General features: G+C 42.8%; 1 protein-coding gene and 1 pseudogene across 1 annotated transcript in view; one reads left to right on the top strand and one right to left on the bottom strand.

Moving 5' to 3' along the window:
• Positions 1-425, bottom strand: part of Alg7 (Alg7 dolichyl-phosphate N-acetylglucosaminephosphotransferase) — a 34,255-nt gene extending 33,830 nt beyond the window's left edge. The window contains exon 1 of the mRNA XM_065427251.2: positions 54-425. Within this exon, the coding sequence (XP_065283323.1) occupies positions 54-202 (149 nt within the window). The 5' untranslated portion in view covers positions 203-425. The remainder of the gene's footprint in view (positions 1-53) is intronic.
• Positions 426-613: 188 nt separating this feature from the next.
• LOC135898364 (non-POU domain-containing octamer-binding protein pseudogene) overlaps positions 614-23,194 on the top strand; it is a 60,398-nt pseudogene continuing 37,817 nt past the window's right edge.

The following is a 23,194-nucleotide window of genomic DNA, read 5'->3' as shown; positions in this document are numbered from 1 at the left end:
TTTTCCTCGTTTTTTTAACATTTAAAACGTGGCACCAAAAAGGAATAACTTACACCTTGGCTTTGGTTGTTTTGCTCATGTCGACACCTGATAGTCCGGCTTTAATAAACATTGCTCTGAAACGAGGTATTAAGTTGAGCGTGACTAGATGAGCAAAAGTTGACATCGTCAGATTGATGCCGAGAACGATTAAAGTGTGCATTTCGAATGCCTGTGTCACAGATGTTCACAGTTCGAAGCCAGCAAACTAAAGTACGCTGTACACATCACAGGCCACGAAAGCCACACGCCACCCGGCACGTCAGTAACGAAACAATCTTCATCGCACGGAAGCCACAGAACACCTGAAGCGATCGTGGACCGCAAGACGACGGAAGCACCGGAAGAACGCAAATACGCGTACGCGTACGCTGTTCAGCGAAAGCGTCCATGCAAGGCGTGATAAACACACTATTTACTACCGTCATTTTTCTTGCGGTAGGTTTAAAAAAAAAACAATTTCATCAACTTGAGATTAAAAAAAGTTCATTTAGCAAGAAAAACTTTTTTTTCCATCTCGCTGTTATCTTGGTAACATTGTGTTTTGGGTAACTATTTTTTACGCAAGTATACATAAAAAAAAGAGTCGCCGTATGGAGCGGTAACGGCGGTAACATTTAACGACGTTGTTGCATTGTCTGCGGACCGCAATTTATCCCGTACCTCAGTAACCGCAAGCATTCAAATTAGGTTTTATATGTTTGTTTCTGTTTAAGAGTCAATATTCGCTATAATTAAGTCACTTTTTTTATAAAGACAAAGAACTTCTTTTTCTTGTGCGTAACATTAGGCTACGTTTCTTGCGCCTGCGCACTGCGCGTCTTCTCGTCAGAGATCCTCCGCCATACTGTGCTAACGTGTGGTACTCGTCTTCTGAATCAGCAAATTGGTTTGGACAAGACTGGAGATAAGGTCGTGAAACAGAACCGGGAAGGTAAGTTTTACAAATGTTATGAATGCGAGTCGCTGTTCGTTCTGCTGCGCTTCCCTAATCTGCGACCGGCATTCTTGCCCGGTCGTTATTGTTCATCCGGCCGCCATTGCTACGCAGTGGAAGCGACGAGACAGAAGGCGCTCGTTCTGGTGCTTAATCAATCTTACATTCTTACACCAAGTTTCACTTGATATATATTGGTGGTTCCTTTTCCGCATTTTGTAGATTCTTCTTTCAGGATAGCTGCTGGAGCGTCCAATTTAGATGCAATAGTACTCTGTTCTGCTCGGTTTTGTATACGGTTACTTTTCGTGCACATTAGTGCTAGGGCTAAACTTCCGCTGATAGTACAGACGTTTCGGTCAGGCCGCTCACACGCCCAACACACTAACGTCGTGAATATCCTGAGCTCATTTTTTAAACTTTTTATCTGCTGCTGGTAAATTGAGCGTGATGGGACGATGTTGTTTCGTTAAGCCTAACTACTACGACCGAACGCCGGTTCGCGTACAGACGCCCCCCGCGCATCGGTCGAAAGGCGCAATTGCGGTTCAGTAGTAGTGTTAATCCCGACGCGTTAATTGTCAAGTTTATATTAAAAAAAAACTTTTTGCCGCTTCCAGTTACTCTGCTTGAGCAGGTGAATCATGCCAGTGCAGCTAGAAGACCGCAAGAATATGGCGCAGGTACCGGCTTCTCCGCGTCCCTGGAAGTTCAGGCCGCGCCTTGGGCAAAGTTCTGACTGGTGTAGAAGTTGCGGGGCGCAGTTTTCGTTGTTCGGTGTACGTGGGGCCGACTTTCTTGCGCTTTATGGCGCTCTGCGCCTTGGATCTTCTCTGGAAGCCGCCTATGTGGCGTGTAAAGCGATGAGCGTAGCGCCTGTGTTCAAACATTTTGGCATTGCGCAGCCTTCATGCTTGAAATTCGTGCCTAGGCGACCAAATTGCAGTGTTGTGGGTCATTAAGCTTGAATAAGTTGGAGTTGGTGCCCTTGGCGTACGCTCTGGAACAAAAACCTCCCATGCGCAACGGCCGAACTGCGCCGTTCTTGGGCAAGATGCTTGCGGACAGTTTATGGCTCTGCCTATTCGCTTTGAGCGTCACCACAAGTTAATTACGTTGACAATGTGCCATTTTAGTTCAGTACCTGCTCGCTTGGTGTCACGATTGTTACCATTTATGTTCATAGGAGTTCATGGTTCATTTATGTTTATTATACGCATGGGAGCTTTTTGTTCCAGAGCGTACGCCAAGGACACCATCTCCAAATGGGGGAAATGCGGTGGGCTAGGAAGGTTTTCAGTTACTTATACACGAGGAATGTTGATACAAGGTGGAGGAAGTGAACTAGAAAATTCTCAAGCAAATACTTGGGCAACAGTGGGGAGACAGGTAAGGAATCATCGGTCAAGAATAAAGTTAAGGAGACAAAAGGGTATGTGGAAAACAGGTGCAAACCAAATCGGCAGTAGACATACAGGACGTTTAAGCAAGAAATAGCCAAAGAAAATACGATAATTCTAAGGGAAGCTCATTGTTGTTTGAGGCCAGGACAGGTGTACTGCGGACTAAAACGTACCGAGCCAGATATCGGGAGATAACTTGTGCGGGGCATGTGGAGAGGAGGAAACGGCTGAACACCTGATGCTTGTAAACAATTTCACCCTGCAGTTGAATGTAACGGGGAACTATCAAAGCTTTGGGTTTTAAAGATGGTGAAAGTGAAATAACTTAGAACAGGTAGAAATAACTAAACAGAGGCTATATGATTGGTGGATAATATCAACGCAAAAGTAAACGAGTAAATACATAGGTATGCATATAGTACCATTCAAGGCTAGGTGGCGCGCGCTGCCTCCGCTTGATTCAAAGGGTTGAGCCTCATTCATCTATCATCCATCCATCCATGTTCAGAAAAAAATGTATGATGCCTGATAACGTTGAGAATGCTATTTTGCTGCATCATATTTACTGACGGTTACTATTCGCCCTTGGCGTGTGGAAATGACAAAAAAACATTGAACTTGGTTTTGTGGAATACCGCAGCAGTTGCAGAAGCAGGTGTCTTATACTTGTGCCACATGGGCGATGTTAGTGGCATTGAAAGTTTAAGACCTTAAGTTTCTGAATGCCATTATATTTTGATCGCTGCTACATGCGCATACTTAATGACATTAAGCATTGCGATGGTGATAGCTGCAGTGAAATGTTTAAGTTTGTTTGCCAATCGTAATGCAATAAAAAGCAGTTATCTAGGGAGCAGATGTTTAAGAAATGGCATGAGAAACATTAATCAGCGTATTGTATGTAGTTTACTTCAGAAATGTCATTGTTGCACCCAGCCGTACACTGTTTAAAGCCAAAGCTAGCTCGACGGCCAATCCATAGCGTAGCCAAAGCATTGAAATCGAAAAAATGGCGCTTCAAAACTCTCAAGCAGCAATCCTGAAGAATTTGACCATGTGCTCCAGTTTGTTCCTGGCCTATGTGTTTCTTCGAGTCAAACATTGTCGAGAAATTCAAAGGCTTCAGTATGAGGCCAACAAGGCAAGGAGCCTCCGCCTTGCAATTGAACAGCTTCTCCTGGCTAACATGCTCACAATTAGTGCTCTAGCCTTGCGTAGCGGCAAGATTGCCTGCTGATCTCTACGAAAATGAAGAGCTCCTTTTAAAAAAGTAAAGAATATATTGTCTTTATCTACAAGTTTGCTTAATACCGTGAAAATATGGTCACTACGGCCACGGTGGGGACATTGTAAACGAGAGTACGTATTCGACAGCCAAGTGAGTTGTAATAATTGTAAGAACGCACTACGCTGCGAGAAAGAGCAGTTTTTTTTAAAAAGTGAATATATTAATTGTTGTTCACTAAGAATCCGTTTAGTCTCAGAATGTGGAGACACTGGGATCGACAGTACGCATTTGGTGGCCAAGTGAGTTACAAGAACGCACTACGTCGCGAATGACATTAAGCTTTAATGCCATTAAACATGTTTGTGTGGCACCCCGCGAATGACATTAAAGTTTAAGGCATTAGCCAGTTAATGTCATTTTCAGTGCCCGTGTGGCAGGGGTATTTTATTATTTTACCCAAAAGCTTTTGGTTTCGTGTACAGTAGTCACAGTATGAATAGGTTGATGTGGTAGTGACTGGTAAGAAATTGTTTCATGCATATAGTCAAAATATGAATGGGTTGACTGACTAGTATGAAATGGGTGGAAGATTGTTGGCCTAAAATCTGTGAGCGTAAAAGTACATGTGGTGCTTACTTTATTAAATAATCTCCGAATACAATATAGCCTCTGACTTGTTTAAAAATATCTGGTAACGCCTGCAGTTACCCATCAAAAGGAATGCTCATAATATTGTTCCAGCCACCCAATCATGTAGATGCTTCATTACCTGTTGCCCGTGTGTAGCTTCTCAGTAAACGGCAGTGCCATGTTTGAAGTAGAAACTTGCTTTCTTCTAGGGTGGCCACCCCAGGGAGGACGTAAGGTAAATATATTCAGTGTTCTTACAGCTGCAGCATCTGCAGGAGTTTTCGCTTTTTTTAATGCGGAGGTCACCGTTCACATCCTTTGTCATAGAGCCCAAGCTGTAATAATTTGGATAATTTACTCTTAAAGTCAGTGCATCTCAGTGCCAAAATCCTTAGTTTTGGTAGGCTTCATTTTATAACAGACTGTGGCAGCAATGGGCTGGTACTCTGACAGGCTGACTTTGCCAATTATATGATTGTGCATTGATGCCAGGCTTAAACGTTATCGAGAATTGGGCTTGCCGAGGGGTTTGCTTATGCTAAGTAACCACCATTTAGAGCAAGCGGATGCCGTAACCAAGGCAAGCACAAAGGTGAATGAGCTTTTGTTTTTGATCTCTTGCATAGCACGAAGCCTTGGAATTGGAATTTAAAGGAGCACTGACGTATTCTTGAACTTACCATGCACTTCTTGCATGTAAAGGGATCAAATTTGGAATGTATAAAAGTTGGGAAAACCATCTTGTTATTCAAGTGGTCTAAAAAGGCTCTATCTTGTATCACAGACATAGTTGTGATGTCAAGGCAGAAGGCAAAATTTCTTGGCATGTAAGCGATAAGGCTAAGTGTAATGCTGTTGCTCATTAAAAAAAGGTTAACAAAAGTGCTGCATACATTTCTGGCTGGGCTCTTGTGTGGCATTTGCAGCTGTTGGAGGAATGGAGTCATCCACATTGTGACATGATTTATTTATTAATCTCTTGGGTATTCAAACCAGAACTGGTTCACAGAAACGAGTATTTAGTTATCTACATAGGGTGCTCTGGTGCTTGGCAGTATTTCTCTAAGGTTTAGAGCATTTGAACATCCATTTAATGCAAGAAAATTAACCAGTTGGGAATATGTCGGTACTCCTTTGGCTGCTTTACAGTTATTCCACTGCTTGTGTATTGTCCATAATGTATCTGAAGCAGTGCGAGTACACCTTTAAGTGCATATTAAGTTATATTGCTCATGCCTTTATCTTTTAATTCATGCTGTATATTTCTTTTCTTACTAATACTTGACCTAAATCAATTACTTATTGCATACTTGCTGATCAAATGGATTTGCTGGTTTGGACCATAAGAGACTTGATTACTCTGGCGGGGCATATGTGGCATAGTCATCCAGCCTCTTCTAGACTAGTTCTCATGACTACCTTTAAGGCAGGCTATTCCTCTGTTGGTTTAGGCTATTCTTCTGTTGGTTTTGGTAACAGAATGCACATTCATTTTTCGACCAGATGATGCAAGTTTCCTAGCACTAAGGGAAGCACTGGAAAGGTCAAGTTGAGCTCTTTTGCTGCAATCTCATTTGGAAGGCATGGGGGTTTGGTGTATTCGTGTGTTTAAGCATTAAATTTTTAGCCCTGGGCTCTGGGCTAAGTTGATGCAGGATTTGTTGTGCGTACAGCAGCAGTAGATACAAAGCTCCAAGTATTCTTAGTATTAGGTGTCATTTAACAATTTCTGTACTGAAGCAAAAAAAACTGTACTAATTTTCTCGCACCCTCGGTGTACTGTCAAATATAGCAGCGTGCTCAAGTGTGTAAGCAATGTTGAGCGCACTAAAACTGCCACTGCCATATTTTTTGGATGTCTCGTGTGGTATAGACTTCCAATCCTGGTGGTACATGCCTTGTGCTCGTTTATCAACTGAAAAGCAGACAAGGGTTGACATTTGTCTGTTCACTGCTGAGCCAGTTAATAAATTTTGCAGTTCACTGGAAATGTTCAGTAGCAGTCTACATAAAACACTGCATTTGTTTGAAAACAGGCCTGTCGGGAGCAGGGTGTTAGTGCATAGTCAGTTCAGGTGGTCCGTCATACAATGTACTGCTGTATTAGTCTTGTTAAAGCTGCACACACTCCTGCGATAGGTAAACCTTACGCCTTTTGTGAGGGAATAAATTGGTGCTGCTAGTATCTGTGCAAAAATTATTGACTGACAAGGTTTACTTTAGACACACCTCAAGCAAGATAGGTAATTACAGAATGGGCATTATATCTTGGACTTCGTAGGCCAGGAAGTGCCAAAGCAATTACTTGTAATGCTACATTGAAATTACTGCACCAGCTTATTGTGATATCATACAATTTGACATGTTCGGGGTTGGTTGTTTTATAAGCAAACGATAATGTATTTAACAATGAGTGAAGCACCTAAAGTGCAAAGTGGGTTCTAGAAAAATTTGTTCCAGATATGGTACTGAAGTCGTGTACATATGTAATGTTATGTCCCTATTGTGAGTTTGCAGTCCATTTTTGTTTATCTCCCCTTAGTCAAATTTTATGTGAGCTTTCTTTAAATCATTTTATGCAACGATTTGCAAAGTATCTATTCCTTAGATTTTGCTAAACAAGGTATTAATGGCTTCTGTATGATTCAAGGTATGCCGCGAGACCAACCTTATTGCTCTGCCCGACTTAGAACAAGAGTTGTGAGACTTCAAAGTTAAGCACCAGAAAAACCCTTTAGAGTTTCGACTACGAAACCCCGCAGCTCGTGTTCTAGTTAAAACCAAGCAATAAGGTTGGTCTTGCGGCACTCCTTAAATGGTACAGAAACCATTGATACCCTATTTAGCAAAATCTAAGTACCAGATACTTTGCAAATCTTTGCAGAAAAATACAATCTCATAAAATTAGAACCAAGAGAAACAAAAATGGACCTCATATTTGAAATGAGCACATAACATTACATACATGTACAAGTTTGCAGCACCATGCCTCGAAGAACAAAGATTAAAATTTTTGGTCAGACCCACATCTCCTCTTAAAGGCTAGCAAATTTTCCAGACTTTTCCTCTTGGACCACAGAAATAGGATTAGTATACAGGGAAATTCACGTATCACACTGGCACCATTGGCATTGCAGTTCTAGCTTTAGCTGCTAATAATCGGCTTTGTTTATTCCAGAGAAGTGCAGTTTCGAAAGATTGAGTCTCAACTAACTTAATTTGCTTATTTAATGCAACAAAGACTAAGAGATAGGCTGCAACCGAATTTATGTGCATTTCATGTTTATTGACTCAGCAGTACATCCGTTGACGACCAGCATCTCGAGTACTTGCATTAATGCGTACAACTTCATTTTCATGTGCTGTAACCACTCTCAATCCAGGTACATTCATAATGGGGAGTGCTAGAAAATGTAAGACTGGTGGGTATATTGAAAGAACAGGAGTCTTTCTGGTGGAGGCTGCAATCACCGTTCAAACTTCGACATTCCCTGCGCCTATGTGATGGAACTTCTCCATCTAATAAGCATGACTCCTTTATTATTATTTTTGTTGAAAATTTACACCAATAAAATATAAAGAACCCCTTTTAAAGCAAGAATTGTGATACATTTGAAAGCAGCTAAACAATGTATACTGACTTGTGATCATGCAAGAGGGTGGCTTTTACAGTTGTACAGAAGCTTCGCAATAGTGTTGCTTCTAGTTTGATGCAAGTTTGTGTACCTATACAAAATTTATTCCCTCCTTGAATCACTGATAGTGTGCAGTTCTGTGAATGTAAAACACTCATTTCTACCCAAGCTCGCAAGTTGTCGGTCTCCTCAATGATCGAGAGATTGTCGGATTGTATCAAGCTAACTTCAAGTTTAGTTGCCTCTGAACTAATTTGAAAGCTAATGAAATTAGATCTGCATGATTTAATGCAAGTTGTCATAAAAAACTTGGTTATATGCTTGGATATACCAGCTAAATCTCTTTTTCTGGAAGCTGTTAAGCATTTCTGTGATACTTGAGAAATGCTGCAGCACCTAACAGATGAATATTGGTTCATTTTCACAGCAACTGTAATTGTGATGCAAAGATCAAGTGCATGGGGCTCAGCATTTGCTTTTGCAAATTTGATTGAATTAAGAGGAAATCTGTAGCACTCATGCTTATTTTGCTCCTGGTGAGCATCTGTGAACTTCATCTTGTTGAAATTGAATCGACATGGTCATTTTAATGGGTTTCAAAGCATTCCTCTCACTGTGCAGTGTTTTGAGTTATACAAGTGAAGTGAATGTATGTGTGCGTGCTAGTGGCTTGGAGCGGCCAGGAGGAGGAGGAGGAGGTGCAGCATGAGCTTCCACGACAATGCAGAGCCACGCCAGCAGCGGCCACCCATCTACCGACCCAAGGACCCCCCACCTGATGTAGCCCTTGATAGGAGCCGCATCTATATTGGCAACCTACCTCACACCGTGACTGAGGATGATGTGCGAGAACTGGTTGAGCCTTATGGGGCTGTACGGGATGTCTTTGTGAACAGCCAAAAGGGCTTTGCTTTTGTGAAGATGGATAGCCCCCAGAGTGCTGAGGCCGTGGTGACCAACCTGGACATGAACTTAAGGCGTGGCCGACGACTGCGCGTGACACCAGCGTCTAATGCGAAGGGCAAGTTGGCTAAAGCGTTGGGTCATGGGGGTGGTGCTGTGCGACCACGTGACGAGAAGCCAGGTGGCCGCTGCCGCCTGTTTGTGGGCAACTTGCCTGCAAGCACAGGAGAAGAGGAGCTGCGTCGCCTTTTCTCAGAACATGGCGAAGTACAAGAGACATTCCTCAACTCGGAGAAGGGCTTTGGTTTTGTCAAAATGGCGTCCTACGAAGCGGCTGAGGCTGCTAAAGCAGCACTTGATGATGCGCTTGTTGATGGACGGCGCATTCAGGTGCGATTTGCCACCCAAGGTACATGCCTTAGTGTGCGTAATCTTGGACCGTGGGTCTCAAATGAACTACTGGAAAGTGCTTTTTCTCTTTTTGGTGAAGTGGAAAGGGCTGTGGTTATTGTGGATGACAGGGGTCGCTCGGTAGGCGAGGGCATTGTGGAGTTCGCACGCAAGCCGGCCGCCCAAGCTGCTTTGAAGCGATGTCTCGAGGGCTGCTTCCTGCTGACTAGTGAGCCAAGACCTGTTTGGGCAGAGCCACTGGAGTACAGAGACTGGGTTTTGGGCCTCCCTGAACGGACAGTGTCACGACGAGGGCGGGGGTACGCGCGGGAACGAGAACTGGGACCACGTTTTGCACGACCAGGCACACAAGAGCATAGGGTGGCAGAGCGTTGGAAACGCTTCCTGGACTTCGAGAAGGACAAGCGGGAAGAATTGGACAAGGTTTTGAACGAAGAACGTCGAAAATTGGAGGAAGAGGTGGAACGTTTCCGTAGAGAGCAAGTGCTGGAACGGCCCTTTCCACCCTGGCAGGATGGACCTCATGATCAGTATGCCAGCTATTTGGGCTATGACACAGGCTACCTTGGCTACCCACCCCAGTACGGTGCAGGCTGGAACCATCGCAGTCCTTACTGAGTAACCTTCCTGAGCAGGACAGTGGCAGAAAGACCCAGTGCATCAAATCAATGTTGCTGCTTCCACTCCTCTTCTTTTTTTTCTTTTTTTGTAAATGAAGTGGAAGTCATTACATGCAGTTCAACATGTGGCTGTGTTGCTGTGTTCTTTTCTGGTGCTCTTCATTGGGAAGTGGCTAAGCATTGCTGCAGCAGCGCATTAACAATCGGTTCTTTTTCTCAGGCAGGAGCTAAGTGTCTGCAGTGCCCAACCAGCCGCTGCTCTGCGTCACAATTTTGAATCGTCTTGGCGCCGCACACAAGCTGCACTTAGCCTCGAGCATTGCATTAGGAATCTGTGCAAGTGTACACCACCCTTGGCGCGTGTGAAGAAATAGATTTTTTCGGTAAGATATGCTACCTTGTTTGCTGCCACTCAGTGCACCTAGGTTGTTTACTGAACTCGGCGTCTTGGTGAATTCAAGGTTCATCTCATTGTCGAGAATGTTTTCAAAACTTCGGTCTGTTCGTTGTACATATCCAAATGTCATCACACGAAAAATGCTTGCATTCTTAAGAATTCTTCTTTTAACCAGCATTGTTCACCTTTCCCTTGTACCACGGCCTTTCGTTAATTGTTTCAATTGTAATTGGGGTTTCAAACATAAGATATTGCTTCACACTGATTATACAGACGGTATTTACATGCCTTATACCGAAGCTCTCCTCAGCTTTACTTTCTTGCATAAATGGAGCTGTCTCGGCCCATAGTGCATGGATCCACACAAAAGATATTACTTGGGAACGTGCACCTTGCTAACAGTCTAAAAAGCTACCGTCTGATATTAACTTAAACTTAATTGGCTTTAATTGATGCTCTACATCATGTTGTGTTTTCTTACCTTATAAGAGGACACAAAGTAGGGTTTCCGCTTTCACTTATGCAGTAAGTCGCAACGGATAACTTGTCTACAAGGAGTAAAGAACGTTGCCAGCAGTAAGTGCTCATTATAGCTATCACATCCAAAACATTTGCAATAGATGGTAAATGGTTTGTGCTGTTACCCATTGAGGTTCACACACAACTCCTGCAAAACTCCAACAGTTTTCAACTGAATTTGTGTGCGAAAACAAGGCACTTCATAATCATCTGACATCGTTACTAGGCTGTTTTTATTTTAAAATTGGAACTGTTTGCCTGAGCAGGAGATTGAGATTGAATGGTACTTCGGCATTGTCACATTGTATCAGGGGCACAAAAAAGCCATGAATGTGCAGTTTGAGGGCAACCTGCCAAATTGGCTTAGTTGAGTGTAGTTGCATGAGCTTTATTATTAAGGCAGCAAGGCCTGGCTATTAGCACCCGTTACATTGGGAAGGAAAACGTGTGTAGGTTGTATGCATGAATGAAGGGGTGTAGCTGAGGCAGAAAAGGCTTGTGTAATATGATACAAAGGCATCCTGTTAAAACTAAAGAAACGAAAACGGGCCAAAGAATGATAGCTGGCTCTGTCTTGTTCTTTGGACATATGCTTGACCTTTATCATCATTGCTCTTCTGCTTTTCTGGCTGTTTAATCAGCACCTCTCACACGTAACATGCTTTAACTAGATTTTAAAGGTCTATCAAGCAATGCCTCCGAACTTATCTTTTCGTAAAGTTTTTGAATTTGTGGTGCTATTATGATTTTATAAATGAATCTGAATCTGTTTAGGAAAATTAATTTCTTCATGGAAACATAGGTCTTCAAGCCTTCTGTTTGAAGTATCCTTCCTCATGGTGAAAGAACACAAAAAAAGTATTTGCTTTTTCCCGTCCCAACATAATTGTAGAGACGGCCTTGAAACTGGAGAAGTCTACAAAAGCGGTAGCCAAAATTGTCACTCATCAAAATGATGTTTTGCTTGTCAGTCCTTCCTGTTCTAAGTTTGCTGCTGCTTATGTGCTGCATCAAAGTGTAGATAGTTAATAAAATGCATGTGTCCCTCCAAAGGAATGCAGGGTAAGCTTTAAAAGAATGTATACTATCCTGCCGCTCCCTCCGTGTTGTGTTCGTGGGATGTAATGTGTAAAAGCTCCAATGGGCAGGTGTGTAATGTTCACCAATAGCACAATTTTTTGCATTAACAGTGTGCCACTGGGAAAAGATGTCTTAAGTTACACCAGCAATTTGGCACTTTTTTTACAGACGATGTAAATGTTCCATTTAACACCCAGAACATTCAGCTACCAACTTTAGATAACAAATTGTGAACGCTATTCGGCAATGATTGGTGTGTGGCAATGGTGTGTAGAACTGCGATTCAGTTTGATATATGCGCAATTCTAAAGGTTTGTTAGATGCATTGCCTTCCAATAATTGAAACAGGTTGCAGCTTATTTGCAGCCAGGAACCATAAACTGAGTTTGCCAGTGACAGAGCACTGCTTAAATCAGTTGCATTGTTTAATACAAAAAGTGGTACTGTCATCCAAGGCTCTCTGGTGGCATTGGCATGAATTGACTTCTGGGGTATTATGTGCCAAAACCACAATTTCATTATTAGGCACGCCATAGTGAGGGTCTCCGGATTAATTTTGACTACCAGGGTACCTTTAATGTGCCCCTAATACATGGGACATGGGCATTTTTGCATTTCGCCCCCATGGAAATGTGGCTGCGGCGGTCGGGATTTCATCCTATGACCTCCTGCTTAGCAGCGCAACACCATAGTCGTTAAGCTGCCGCTGCGGGTAGGTATGGACGTGCTATGCAAAAATAGCTATGTGTAAAGGTTTGAACACATGAACTCTACTGCGCACAACCAATAGCACTACATCTGTATTCAAAGAACGAAGATTCTGCTACGGCTAGCCACCTCCCAACTTATAGATGCAAATTGCCATTGACATGGGCAACTATTCATGGCCAAATATGTTGAAGCAAATTGCACATGTGCAGTTCAAAGCGGTCTTCAATACCTAAGTAAAAGATAAAAAAGCGTTGTTCAATGCATCCTTTGCTGAGTGTCCTTTCTCTGCATGTTCAAGCTTCTTGGCAGCTGTTGACTGACTCTGCCAGCAGCCTTACTTCTTCATTAAGGTTTGCACCTTCTGGAAGTTGTAGAGGAGGAATTATGCATTCTAGTGCCATTAGTGGCATCCTGCAGTCGATGTTTTCTTGCTTTGGTCCCAGCAAATAAAGAATATGTAGCTGCGAGGAGGTGCATAATTTGGGGCCATTAAGTTGTGGATCGGGTACCACTTTTCTAAGTATTTGTGAGTATAGTTATAGTCCGTCTGATATTCACTTCTTTCATATACGTTTGTCTGCTGTTTTCATAAACCTTAAGTGCTGCTTGCAATGTAGGATGGCTAAATATACAACTTGAGATTTCATTGTTTCCTTCGATGATAGAATCTGCAGTTACGCAGTGTGCTAGACTACCAAAAGAGGATGTGTATAATGTGCGTAAACAAGCCTGTTAAAGTGTCCATCACCAAGTTTTGGTCATTGCAAACTGACAAGTGCGGCATGTAGATCACACAGTGGCAATTGCGTCTGCAAAGTAGCAGTTTCATGATGTGAAAACAGTTGAAATTTTAAACAAAAGCTCGTACACCCTTCCACTTGAGGGAGCCCAGCTTCCAGCCAGAAAGTAACAACACACAATTGGCTCTACGCTACAGACGCTGCTTGCAGCATCACCAATTATGGCATGCCACTTCGATAAATGCAGCTCACGCGGTACCGTCATTGGACGTGCAGTGAAAAAGAGGCAGGGCTTGTGGCATAATTGTTACACGGTCCGTTGGCTCCAGCATGGGAAAAAGGCAGGGAAGGAATGTCGCAGACGCTGTTCGAGAGCAGGAGAGCTGCATCTATGTGGGCAGTGAAGATGCTGCCTCCTGGCAGCATGGCAATGCAGCATTTCAATTCCTCCCATCTCTAGTAATGAACCAATTCGGAAGAAAGGAAATATTGTGAAATTATCCTCATACATGACTCCTTGCAACTTCCAGTGTATAACTTGAAATTTTCCGTGGGGCTTGGTGAAGAAGTCGCTCCAAGAGAGCAGTCCGTATGTTATGCAGCTCTGCCCTTGAGTTGCCCGATGGGCTACAATGCTACCGTTTGGATTTGGTGGATTAGGCACATACTCCACTGCTTTCTTGATGAGAGCATATGAGCTACACATTACATAAGTCCAGATTATCAAGGTGTGTTGTACCTTTGCGCAGGCTATGCAACATTTAACCTTTAGTCCGTTCATTGCAGAAGAATGCTTTGTTTCCTCGATAATGGAGGATACGATAAGTATACCTGTACTGCATTCACATGGCAGCACGAAGAGGCATCTTCATATTAGCCTGGCTTCCTTACTGCATGGGTAGCTTGACTGGGCCATGCTCATCGTTTCATTGCTGCAAGTTTGGAGTAGTGTATGTCTGTGCTTGTTTCAGTGGTGCAGTGTTTGAGGCTGACCTTATAGGGTGCACGCATAACGGTGTGATCTACATTATTGGAATGTTGGAAAGTTTTTGGGTGTTATTTTGGCTTAATTTTTGCACAAATAGAACATTTGTCTGCAACATATCTGTGGCTCTAAGAACTGGACCTTCAGTGTTTGGCAAATTATGAGAAACATACATCCAGTCTGCTTTCTAAAATTTAAGGAAATGGGTAGCTTTGTGACACCTTGCACAAGAATTGCAGTGTCCATTTTGGCCCCTTTTGTTCCTTTTATCAGTTACGATTGTGCTCTACCATGCTTTGGTTGCCTTTATTTTCTCTACACAAGTTAGTCGTACAGATAGGTTGTGCATATCCAAAGCCATTCTCCTCTGAATATTTTTGTCGCAAATCTCTGCTCTGGGCGTAGACATATGATCCTGTGAGTGCTGGCAAATTTAGTACATTCAGCATTGCTGTTTGAATTCGCTCTCATCCCTTGACCGTTTTGACACTTGCTTCCACAACCCACATATTAAAATGGGCTGTGCGTAGAGTGCCGTCTTTGCTTCAAAGCCACTTCACTGTCAGTCTAATGTCCTTACCTCGAATTCCAAGCATTCTTTGTTTGTAGGTGCCCATGGTGCAACAGTAAGCACATGTGTGAAGTTTCATAGAGTGCACTGCAAGACAAACTCAGATTTAATTGTTCACTTTCTGGAAGTTGGAGCAATGTTGCAAAGGCACGAGTCTTTCTGAGACAAGGGATGGTATGTTCAGTTGGGATGGCCATTCAAGTATGTCATATAGTAAGTTTTCAATACCTTGGCTGGGGTGGAGGCTTTTCGGGCCTCAGGCTCATGTTGGCAAGGAGTGTGTTCTCTGAGAACAAACCTGGCCATAGACTTGTGGATGCACATCATTTCCCAGTGATTCATGTTGGAGTCTTTTGTTGAGCTCTCTACTGAACTCAAGGTTATGTTGAAAGTTCAGTTTTAAGAAAATACAGTGAAACTTCATTAAACCGTAGTTGGCCGGAGCTCGAAAGAAGTACATACTAAACGGTAGTACTGCTTGCCCGTAGCATGAGATCGCCCACTTACCTGTCAAAAACGGAACTCGGAGAGAGTGCGATGAAAGGGCAAAAAGACATGCAGTATTTATTCACTTGGCGTGACAAAAGTGTTATTTTCGTCTGATGCCGCGGCAATCTAGCAGCGACGACAGTGGCGTCAAACTTGCTAAAGCTGCGAGCCAGCTTTTCAGCCAGCCCCCTCGTCAAACACTCGCATGGCAGATTCCTTGTTGGCGTTACGTTTTCTCTGTGCACGCGTGCGGTAGCGCTGCATAAATCGCGGGGCGCCTTTTTCATTGCGGGGTGCTTTTCTCATCGCGACGATTGCATTCATGAGGCTTACGTATCGCGCAGCTTCTGCCGCTGTCGGGCCTGAACGCCTATGCTGTCAGTTCTTGTGTCGTGATCATCACTGTCGCTAGTTGACACTTTGGCAACAATAGAGGCAACGATGGTGTAAAGTCGAACCTCGTAGCCGACATCTCTTCGCGCTCGCAGCAGCGCTGCCAAGCAACTTCTTCACATTTTAAATGCCACACACCTTAGTCAACAGTAGATCCCTGTCGCATGCCAGCGCCGACTTCTTTGTGTCGCGTTCGATAGCACAATGTCTAATTTTTCTTCTATGTTGAGCACCCGGCATCATTTTTATCCGAGCTTCGGCATGACGCGAGTCCTCGTTTGCACGCCGCCGCAACGCTCTCTGGCACGGGCCAAAATAATGTTGATGTTAATGTGGCTTTACACGCAAGCGCACAGGGCGCTTCGAGGCCGTTGTTCTGATCTCTGAGGCTTGCTGTTCTGCCACGCCACCCGGTGGTGACAACGCACCGCCATGTTTGTGCGACAAAAAGTATAAACACTGCGTGTTAACCGATATGCGCGCAATAAGCTTGTACGGTTTATGTGGATACAAAACACATTATGTTCAGTGGGCGCTGGATCGGGAATTTGACTTTACTACTTTTAAAAGGAAGCTGCTGTTTAAGTAGGTACGTTTTAACAAGGTTTTGCTGTAGCTGTCAGGTGATTAGAAACTATGATCATGTGGCAATGTTTACATTCTGTGCAAGTAATTGCACTATAGATGTCTGGCTTGAATAACTCCTACTGTAGCGTGCTTAAGATTGCTATATATGTAATGCTATTTCATATGCGACATACTAAAATAGTGTTATAGCATATGTCTGGGCAACGCTTGCAGTGAATACTAGAAAGCTAATTTTGAACATGACGAAGTGTTGTTGGTCAAACATTGTTTGGTGCGTTAACTTCAAGTCGCATGACACAAATAGGGCATAAGACGTGCCACAAAATGGGAGACTAGGTGCTATGACACAAACCCCATTCAGTCCGCAGGGTTGTGGGCTCATTTCCTCTTTTGTCCCTTCCCTTTGCACATCTGCACCTGCTACGAAGTGACACTCCATTCCTTCAAAGAAAAAGAGAAAATGAAGGATATGAGAAGTGGTTGCATAGACTTGCAGATGCATTTTGTGTGGTTACTTTAAGAATGCCTGATGAAAAATTTTTGTTGGAGTGAGTGCAGGAACATCATTAAATGGAACGTACATTCCATTGCACTAGGCAAAGTTGAAACAAGTTAGGAAAAAATGCACTAAGGTAGAGGAACAAATAGATGTTAGATTGCATGTTTTCAAAAGAGATCCATCATATTTAGGTTCAGTCATGTGAGCATCTAGCAGTGTATCCTGAACAAATTTAGTGCCCGTTTTTAGCCACGCCTCAAAATACACCATGCATTTGTCAGATTTCTGCGCATAGATGCTCACTTCTCAATTTTTACACAAAGCGGGTGTTGTAGCGGAATGAAAACTAGACGTACTATACGTGAAGATGTTGGGCTATACACCCACTATGCGCTCCACGTGCAGACAGTCTTGCTTGTGTGACTGCAGTGCCTGCTCCTACAGTACTTCAGCTCTAGCGTCTAATTTCATGTGCTGCTTTGGCAAGTGTTTTGGGTGTTGTGGAAAGTCTACTACTGAAGTTTACTTCTTGAAATGTGTGCTGCAGAGACTCATTTTTCCCTAGGCAAGTAAACTTGGAACAGTTGCAGCACCTGCAAATATTGTTTTTGTGGGTACATATGTTGTTTGCGTTGATGTTTTAAAAAACTTGTTCTTCCTGCTCTAAAATTGGGTCAAAAGTGACTTTGGCTCCAAAATTACATCCCTTGGGAGGTGGCTGGAAATTGACCTGAGTGCGCCTGTGGATATTAAAAACTTACGGTTGTCCCCAGATTACTTGGGAGATTTCATTTGGCTTCAAGGCGGGGCAGAGTTCTTTACTCTTTCTACATTTTTAGACTTTGAACTTGCCAAAGTATCAATTTCTTTCACCGATGTTGAAGTTATGTGTTTGAAAATTGAACTGCAGCACCGTCTCCCTCTTTCTCATGCAAAAGGTTATTAGCGCTTTAACTCCTGTTCCCAAGTATAAACATCTAGGTGCCAATGGAGACCCCTGGCCATACTTTCACATTTCCTGCGCTCTTTCTTTCTCTTGATAATCTGAACATGAAACATCTGTAGACTGGTTGCATCATCTATCAGGCAAGCAATGACTTATTTTTTCATGCCAAAAAGAGTAGGCAGGACTGGAAACTGACACCTTGACAAGGGTTCTGCTCCCCTTTTGCAATTGACAGCAGAGCATCTCGCAAACAAAGCAGTACTCCAAAAATGCTTTCACCAAAAAATGTGTGCATACCTGCACACACACGCACATATTATACAAAAATTTGCCAGGCTATGATTGTATGGCAGAGTGTTTTTTATGACAGAGGGTATGACAAAGCTTGCCTCTTGGTGTTACTTTTGTTCTGACATAGCACCCAGTGCAAAAGGGGCATGCACTACACTATCTTAAATATTCACTAAATAGTTTCTAGATTTTTGTTTGAATTTATAAAATATTTCTGAAAATCTTTGATGACAATCACCAACAAATAGCATTCGAACTAAAATCTGTAAATGTTATCTAAATTGAATTTGTCACGCCTTTGAAAGACGTCTGGTGCGCAGTGGGGGAAAACACTTAAAAAAGCCTAAAAATCCCGGACATCCAGAGGGTTTGCTTCTTAGTCTTAATATTGACTGTATTATTCATATTGCTGCATACCAGTTCAAAGCTTCTAAATCAAAGCAGGATGCTTAAGTGGGCATGACACAATTTTAGGTCATAGTCTGTATTGTGTGTGACAATCTTTGTGCATTCAAGAACATGTTGGCACAATCTAAGCACATTCGAACGGCATAACAGGGGAGCAACACTGGCACGTTCGCAAGCCGTGATTTCATGGGCTGCATATTCACTGGGCGAGCATGTATATTTCAACGAAGAATCAATGTGTCAGCTGTGCACACATGCAGGAAGCTTCTGCTTTGTTCAGCTTGCCATTGGAATTGTTAAACCTGCGCCAACTGAAGCAATGCCAACATGGCACCTATGTAGTGCTGTTGGGTGCCAGAGCGAATGGAGCAAGGAGTGCTCCACATCGTACTTCAGCTTTGCCAAAATGCTCGTCAAGCGTAAGGCTTGGGAGATGAATGTGGGCAGGAAGAACTGGCATTTATCTGATGCTTTTGTTTTGTTCTCGAAACACATCATGTCACACAGCTCCGACAATTTGCACTTGCTCGCCGTGTTTGGGATACCCATAAAAAAGCTGAGGTGGCAGACAGACGCGATGCCGACCGTGTTTGCGCGCCAGCCCATTCGGCAGGCAGCGCCCCGGCAAGCACTTTTTTTCCCCTCAATACTAGGTGCAGTAAAAGAAGTTAAAGTGAAGGTTCAGCAAAAGCTTACGTCGCACAAAATCTTTGCGCCGCAGACACGTGTGCAGGCATTTGTTTACATATGCTGCAGCAACTACAGAGGGGGGAAAAAAAACTGGTGGGAACGCACAGCAGCTTAACATCATACTTTTGTTGAGTACCGATCCGAGGGAAATGCATGCCAGCAAACAATCTACATGCATAACAATTTGCATTGTGCAAAGTAGCACCAGACTTCGTCTGCTGTTAACGGCTGGCTGAGCAGCATTCCACGCAACACCAATGTCATCATCTGTGTTGACTGCGTTTACTACGCAGTCTTCGTCCATGGTCTCCAAGATGAAGTCGTGTTTCGTCACTTGAGATGGTGGCAATGAGGTCGAAGTCAAAATGCGTAGCATCGCTGCATCTGCTGTTCAAAGATTTGTCACTTGCTTCATCACGCGAAGTTGGTGGTGTCAAAGACGGGGCATGCGAGATCTGGAGCAAATACGGCAACATACAACAGCTATGCCCCGACCTCACATGGTGCGGTAGCTGATCTTGTAGCAGGTGATGGCTCGATTCCATGCAGTGCATGACGTCACACATGGCTTGGCAATATGGTGGTGGGTGCAGGAAGGCGAGGCTTAGAGCGAGTGAGTTATAGCTCATATTTTGGACAGAAATGTTTTTACTGCCCAGTTTTCATATGTGTATAGCCATAATAGACCCTCCACTACAATTTCGAACAGAAAACTGCAAATTGTTGGGTGACCGTGTCATGCCCCTCTAAGTGATGGGTGGATTCTGACGTATAATTACGAACCACAAATCATGTATCTTTACAAACAAAACACATCACACATCACTATCTCTAAAACACCGAAGTTTACAATAAACCTCACATACTAGTAGACCCCTCGTGACCGCATCAATTCAAGTTCCCAACATGCAGTCATCATCATTTAGAGGCTGCCATTAAATTAACATTTTGTGTTTAATGTCAAATGACTTGCAGTAAGAACATTCAGCTATGAATAGTTTTGCCTCAGGCACCTGTTTCAGTTTTCTATAGCAAGCCTGCAAATGTGACTGTAGCGACTGGTGTGAAACACTTGTAACAAGTGGTTCACACATTAAGTAACTGCCTTTCTGCAGATATCAAATTACGATTTTGTGCCATGAACATGGTTAATGAGGCATTGTAAATGTAATGGTGCATGACCTTGAATGGGCACGGCTTGATGAGTAATAAGGCTATCGGCCTTCATATATTCAAGCTTGAAAAGCACTTCTATTTCAGTATGAGATGTATACACATCTTACTCGGTACCTTTATTAAACATTTTGGTCCTTCTGGCTTATTTTAAGAAGTTGGTACCAGCATACATAAAATTTTACAGGCACCGTTTAAAGTTAATTTAAACTAGTATGACTGCCATTATTAGATACCTTATTTGCCTCGCTGGTAGTCGCGCTTAACTTGCAAGCAATGTCACTGTACTTTTTGCAGCTAATGACTAGCTAGGTGTGTATGTTCAGTTTTCAAAGCAGTAGCACGAGTAAAGAAGCCATAGAAGCATTTCATGTCTGCCTTCATCACATAATTGAATGGAACATGCTGTTGCTGCAACATTAGGGCTCTCAACACCATTTGTTCATACCTGGGTCCAGTGGTGGAATTGTTTGGCATGCATTTAGAAGTTGACAGGGCTGGAATGTTTGATAGTTTAAGGCCGATAGTTTTTGTATTGCAGCAGTAGCTCCAATCCAGTTTCCAGTGTTTTGTATCCGTATTTCCCACCAAGTATATGGGTTAAATGAAATACGCAGTGAAATCTGTCTCCGAAATTCAACTTATTAAAATGTAGCATGTGCCATGCCACACAGCTTCTAGATGTCTGCGAAACCAGCCTTAATTTTTGATACACTTGAGAAATATGCGTTGTGCACTTCAACATAGCATAAATACCTATTGGGTAATACTGCGGAAGCTATGACGATAGTGTCAAATATTTCTCTGTACACTTTGGTATGAACAGATTTGGATCTGTGATTAAGGCATGACTTCTCCGTTCATGTTTCAAGACGCCTATTGTTTACACGTGTTCTTTATATATCTGATACAATTCTTTGGTTGTGAAGGCAGGCATTGTGAAAAGTTGCTCATGGTTTCAGAGCTTTGTGTATTGTGTGTGTTCGTGAGGTCTAATGTTTCAATGCGACACTATGAGAAGCACTGTGCACTGTGGGGAGCATTATACTCGATTACCTGAGGTTCCTCGGATGTGTTCCAAAAGCACATAACATGTGTTCTTCCATTGTGCTCTCTTGAGAATGCAACACAAGGGAGATCACTCTGCTTCGTTTCTGACTGTAACTCGGCATCTGCAATTGCATTTCTCTTGCTTAGGTGCTCCTTGAAGTACAAGGCAGAGATAGTGTGACCACCATGGTCGTCATGCTATGTGGACAACTGTGTGCATGTGCAAACATGGTAGCTTTGTCACACAGCAATGTCTTTGGCTCATGGGGGTCCAATAACTGAAGCTGACAAAGTGCTGTGCGTCATCACACAAAATGGGTGTGCTATGCCCTTTCTGCAAAACCTTGCCTCTCCTTAACTCCTGACCTTGCCAGGCATTTATATTTGCAAGGCATGTTTGCGTTTTTAAAGTTACAAGCATGAATTTAAAGAAAGGGACCTCCTCCTCATTTGTGGGTCTCCCCACATTTTTCTTGTGCACTTTTTTCTTTCCTTATCTGTAAGTGTGTTTCATGTTGCTGTTTATATGCAGTGCATTAGGGCCTATTTATAATGCTCTGTGGAATTTCTCACATCCCTGTATTTTAAGTGGACCTAAGTAAAATGTTGCAAAAACTTGCTTCATAGCTGCAATACTTTTTTTTTATTGTACCCATAAATTCGAGATTTTGTATGACTTTAGGCTCTCATGCTTTGAACCACTTTGGTGAAATGTTACGAATAGGGTTCTACATTTTCCGTGTTCATGTGGTGATTATTTTTTGTTTGAAATTGGAGTTTATTAACGCTTGGTTACAGTCCACTGAAATGTGGGAGCTTTTCAGCGTTCTTGGTATTCACCTTTCTCCACCATACATAAAAAAAAAACATTGGTTGCTAAAAACAGAAGGCAGTATAATAGCTGCAAGAATATCTTAAATACAGCAGCTGAGGGTTTGTCAGCAATGCAAGTTGTTAGATTATCCTAACTGAGGGCTTCATTATTCAGAGTTTTGTGGACTTCAGTGGATTAATTCAAAAACTCAGAATAAGCTAAATCTGGCTGACCCTCTCATTCAGTGGCAGCTGCTGACTGGGCCTTTTGCAGTTCATATTTTGGGCCTAGCTTGCATTTCGTGTGTATAGTTAGTGGAGCGGCAAAAGTAAATTTTTAATAACTTTCTTTGTTGATTTGGCCTGAAGAAAATCTGATGCAGGGTTTAAAGAGTTACGAAAAATCAAATCATTTTTTTCAAATTCGAGGTAGAAAGATGTAGCTGCTAGCAAAGCACGACTGTGCATTTCAACTTATTACAGCCTACATGGGTAGGCTTACTAAGTATGTGCTGCTATGGGGCAGGTGCAACAAAAAAAATGATTTGACTGGTGCACAAGCATGTGAATGTTTTTCTCAGTACTGTGAGTACTTCACTGAAAAAGTAGATAGGGCTTTTCTGAGTGCACCTCATAAATTTGTTCTGAGACCTATTGTTCACTATAAGTAACTTATAGCTGGGCTTGACTGCATGTTTGCCATCGGGATAACTTGGAAATGTAAGCGAAGCAATTAATCGACAACTCACTCCTTCAAGTTTGACAGTTTACTTATCACTCCTGTGTGGTTGCACAGCTGAAATTGAAGTAATCATGATTTGAATGTATTCTGATGGGGCTTAAGGGTATCTTTGTGGGTAATCGTAAGGACAAAGTAGTGTACTTATGATTGTGGATTTAAAGCAGTCATGTAAAAAAAAAATACAGGAATGATGTATTCGGTTGCGTATGCACTTGCATGGGATAAGTTGGGGCAAACCAAAGCATGTGTCTCATTAAATTGTGCCGACGGTCTCAAAGATCTACAGAATGCATGAGCTGTAGA

The sequence above is a fragment of the Dermacentor albipictus genome, chromosome 4 (assembly GCF_038994185.2).
Source record: "Dermacentor albipictus isolate Rhodes 1998 colony chromosome 4, USDA_Dalb.pri_finalv2, whole genome shotgun sequence".
NCBI classification, from domain to species: Eukaryota; Metazoa; Arthropoda; class Arachnida; order Ixodida; family Ixodidae; genus Dermacentor; species Dermacentor albipictus.
This window is presented reverse-complemented; position numbering and strand designations above follow the sequence as displayed.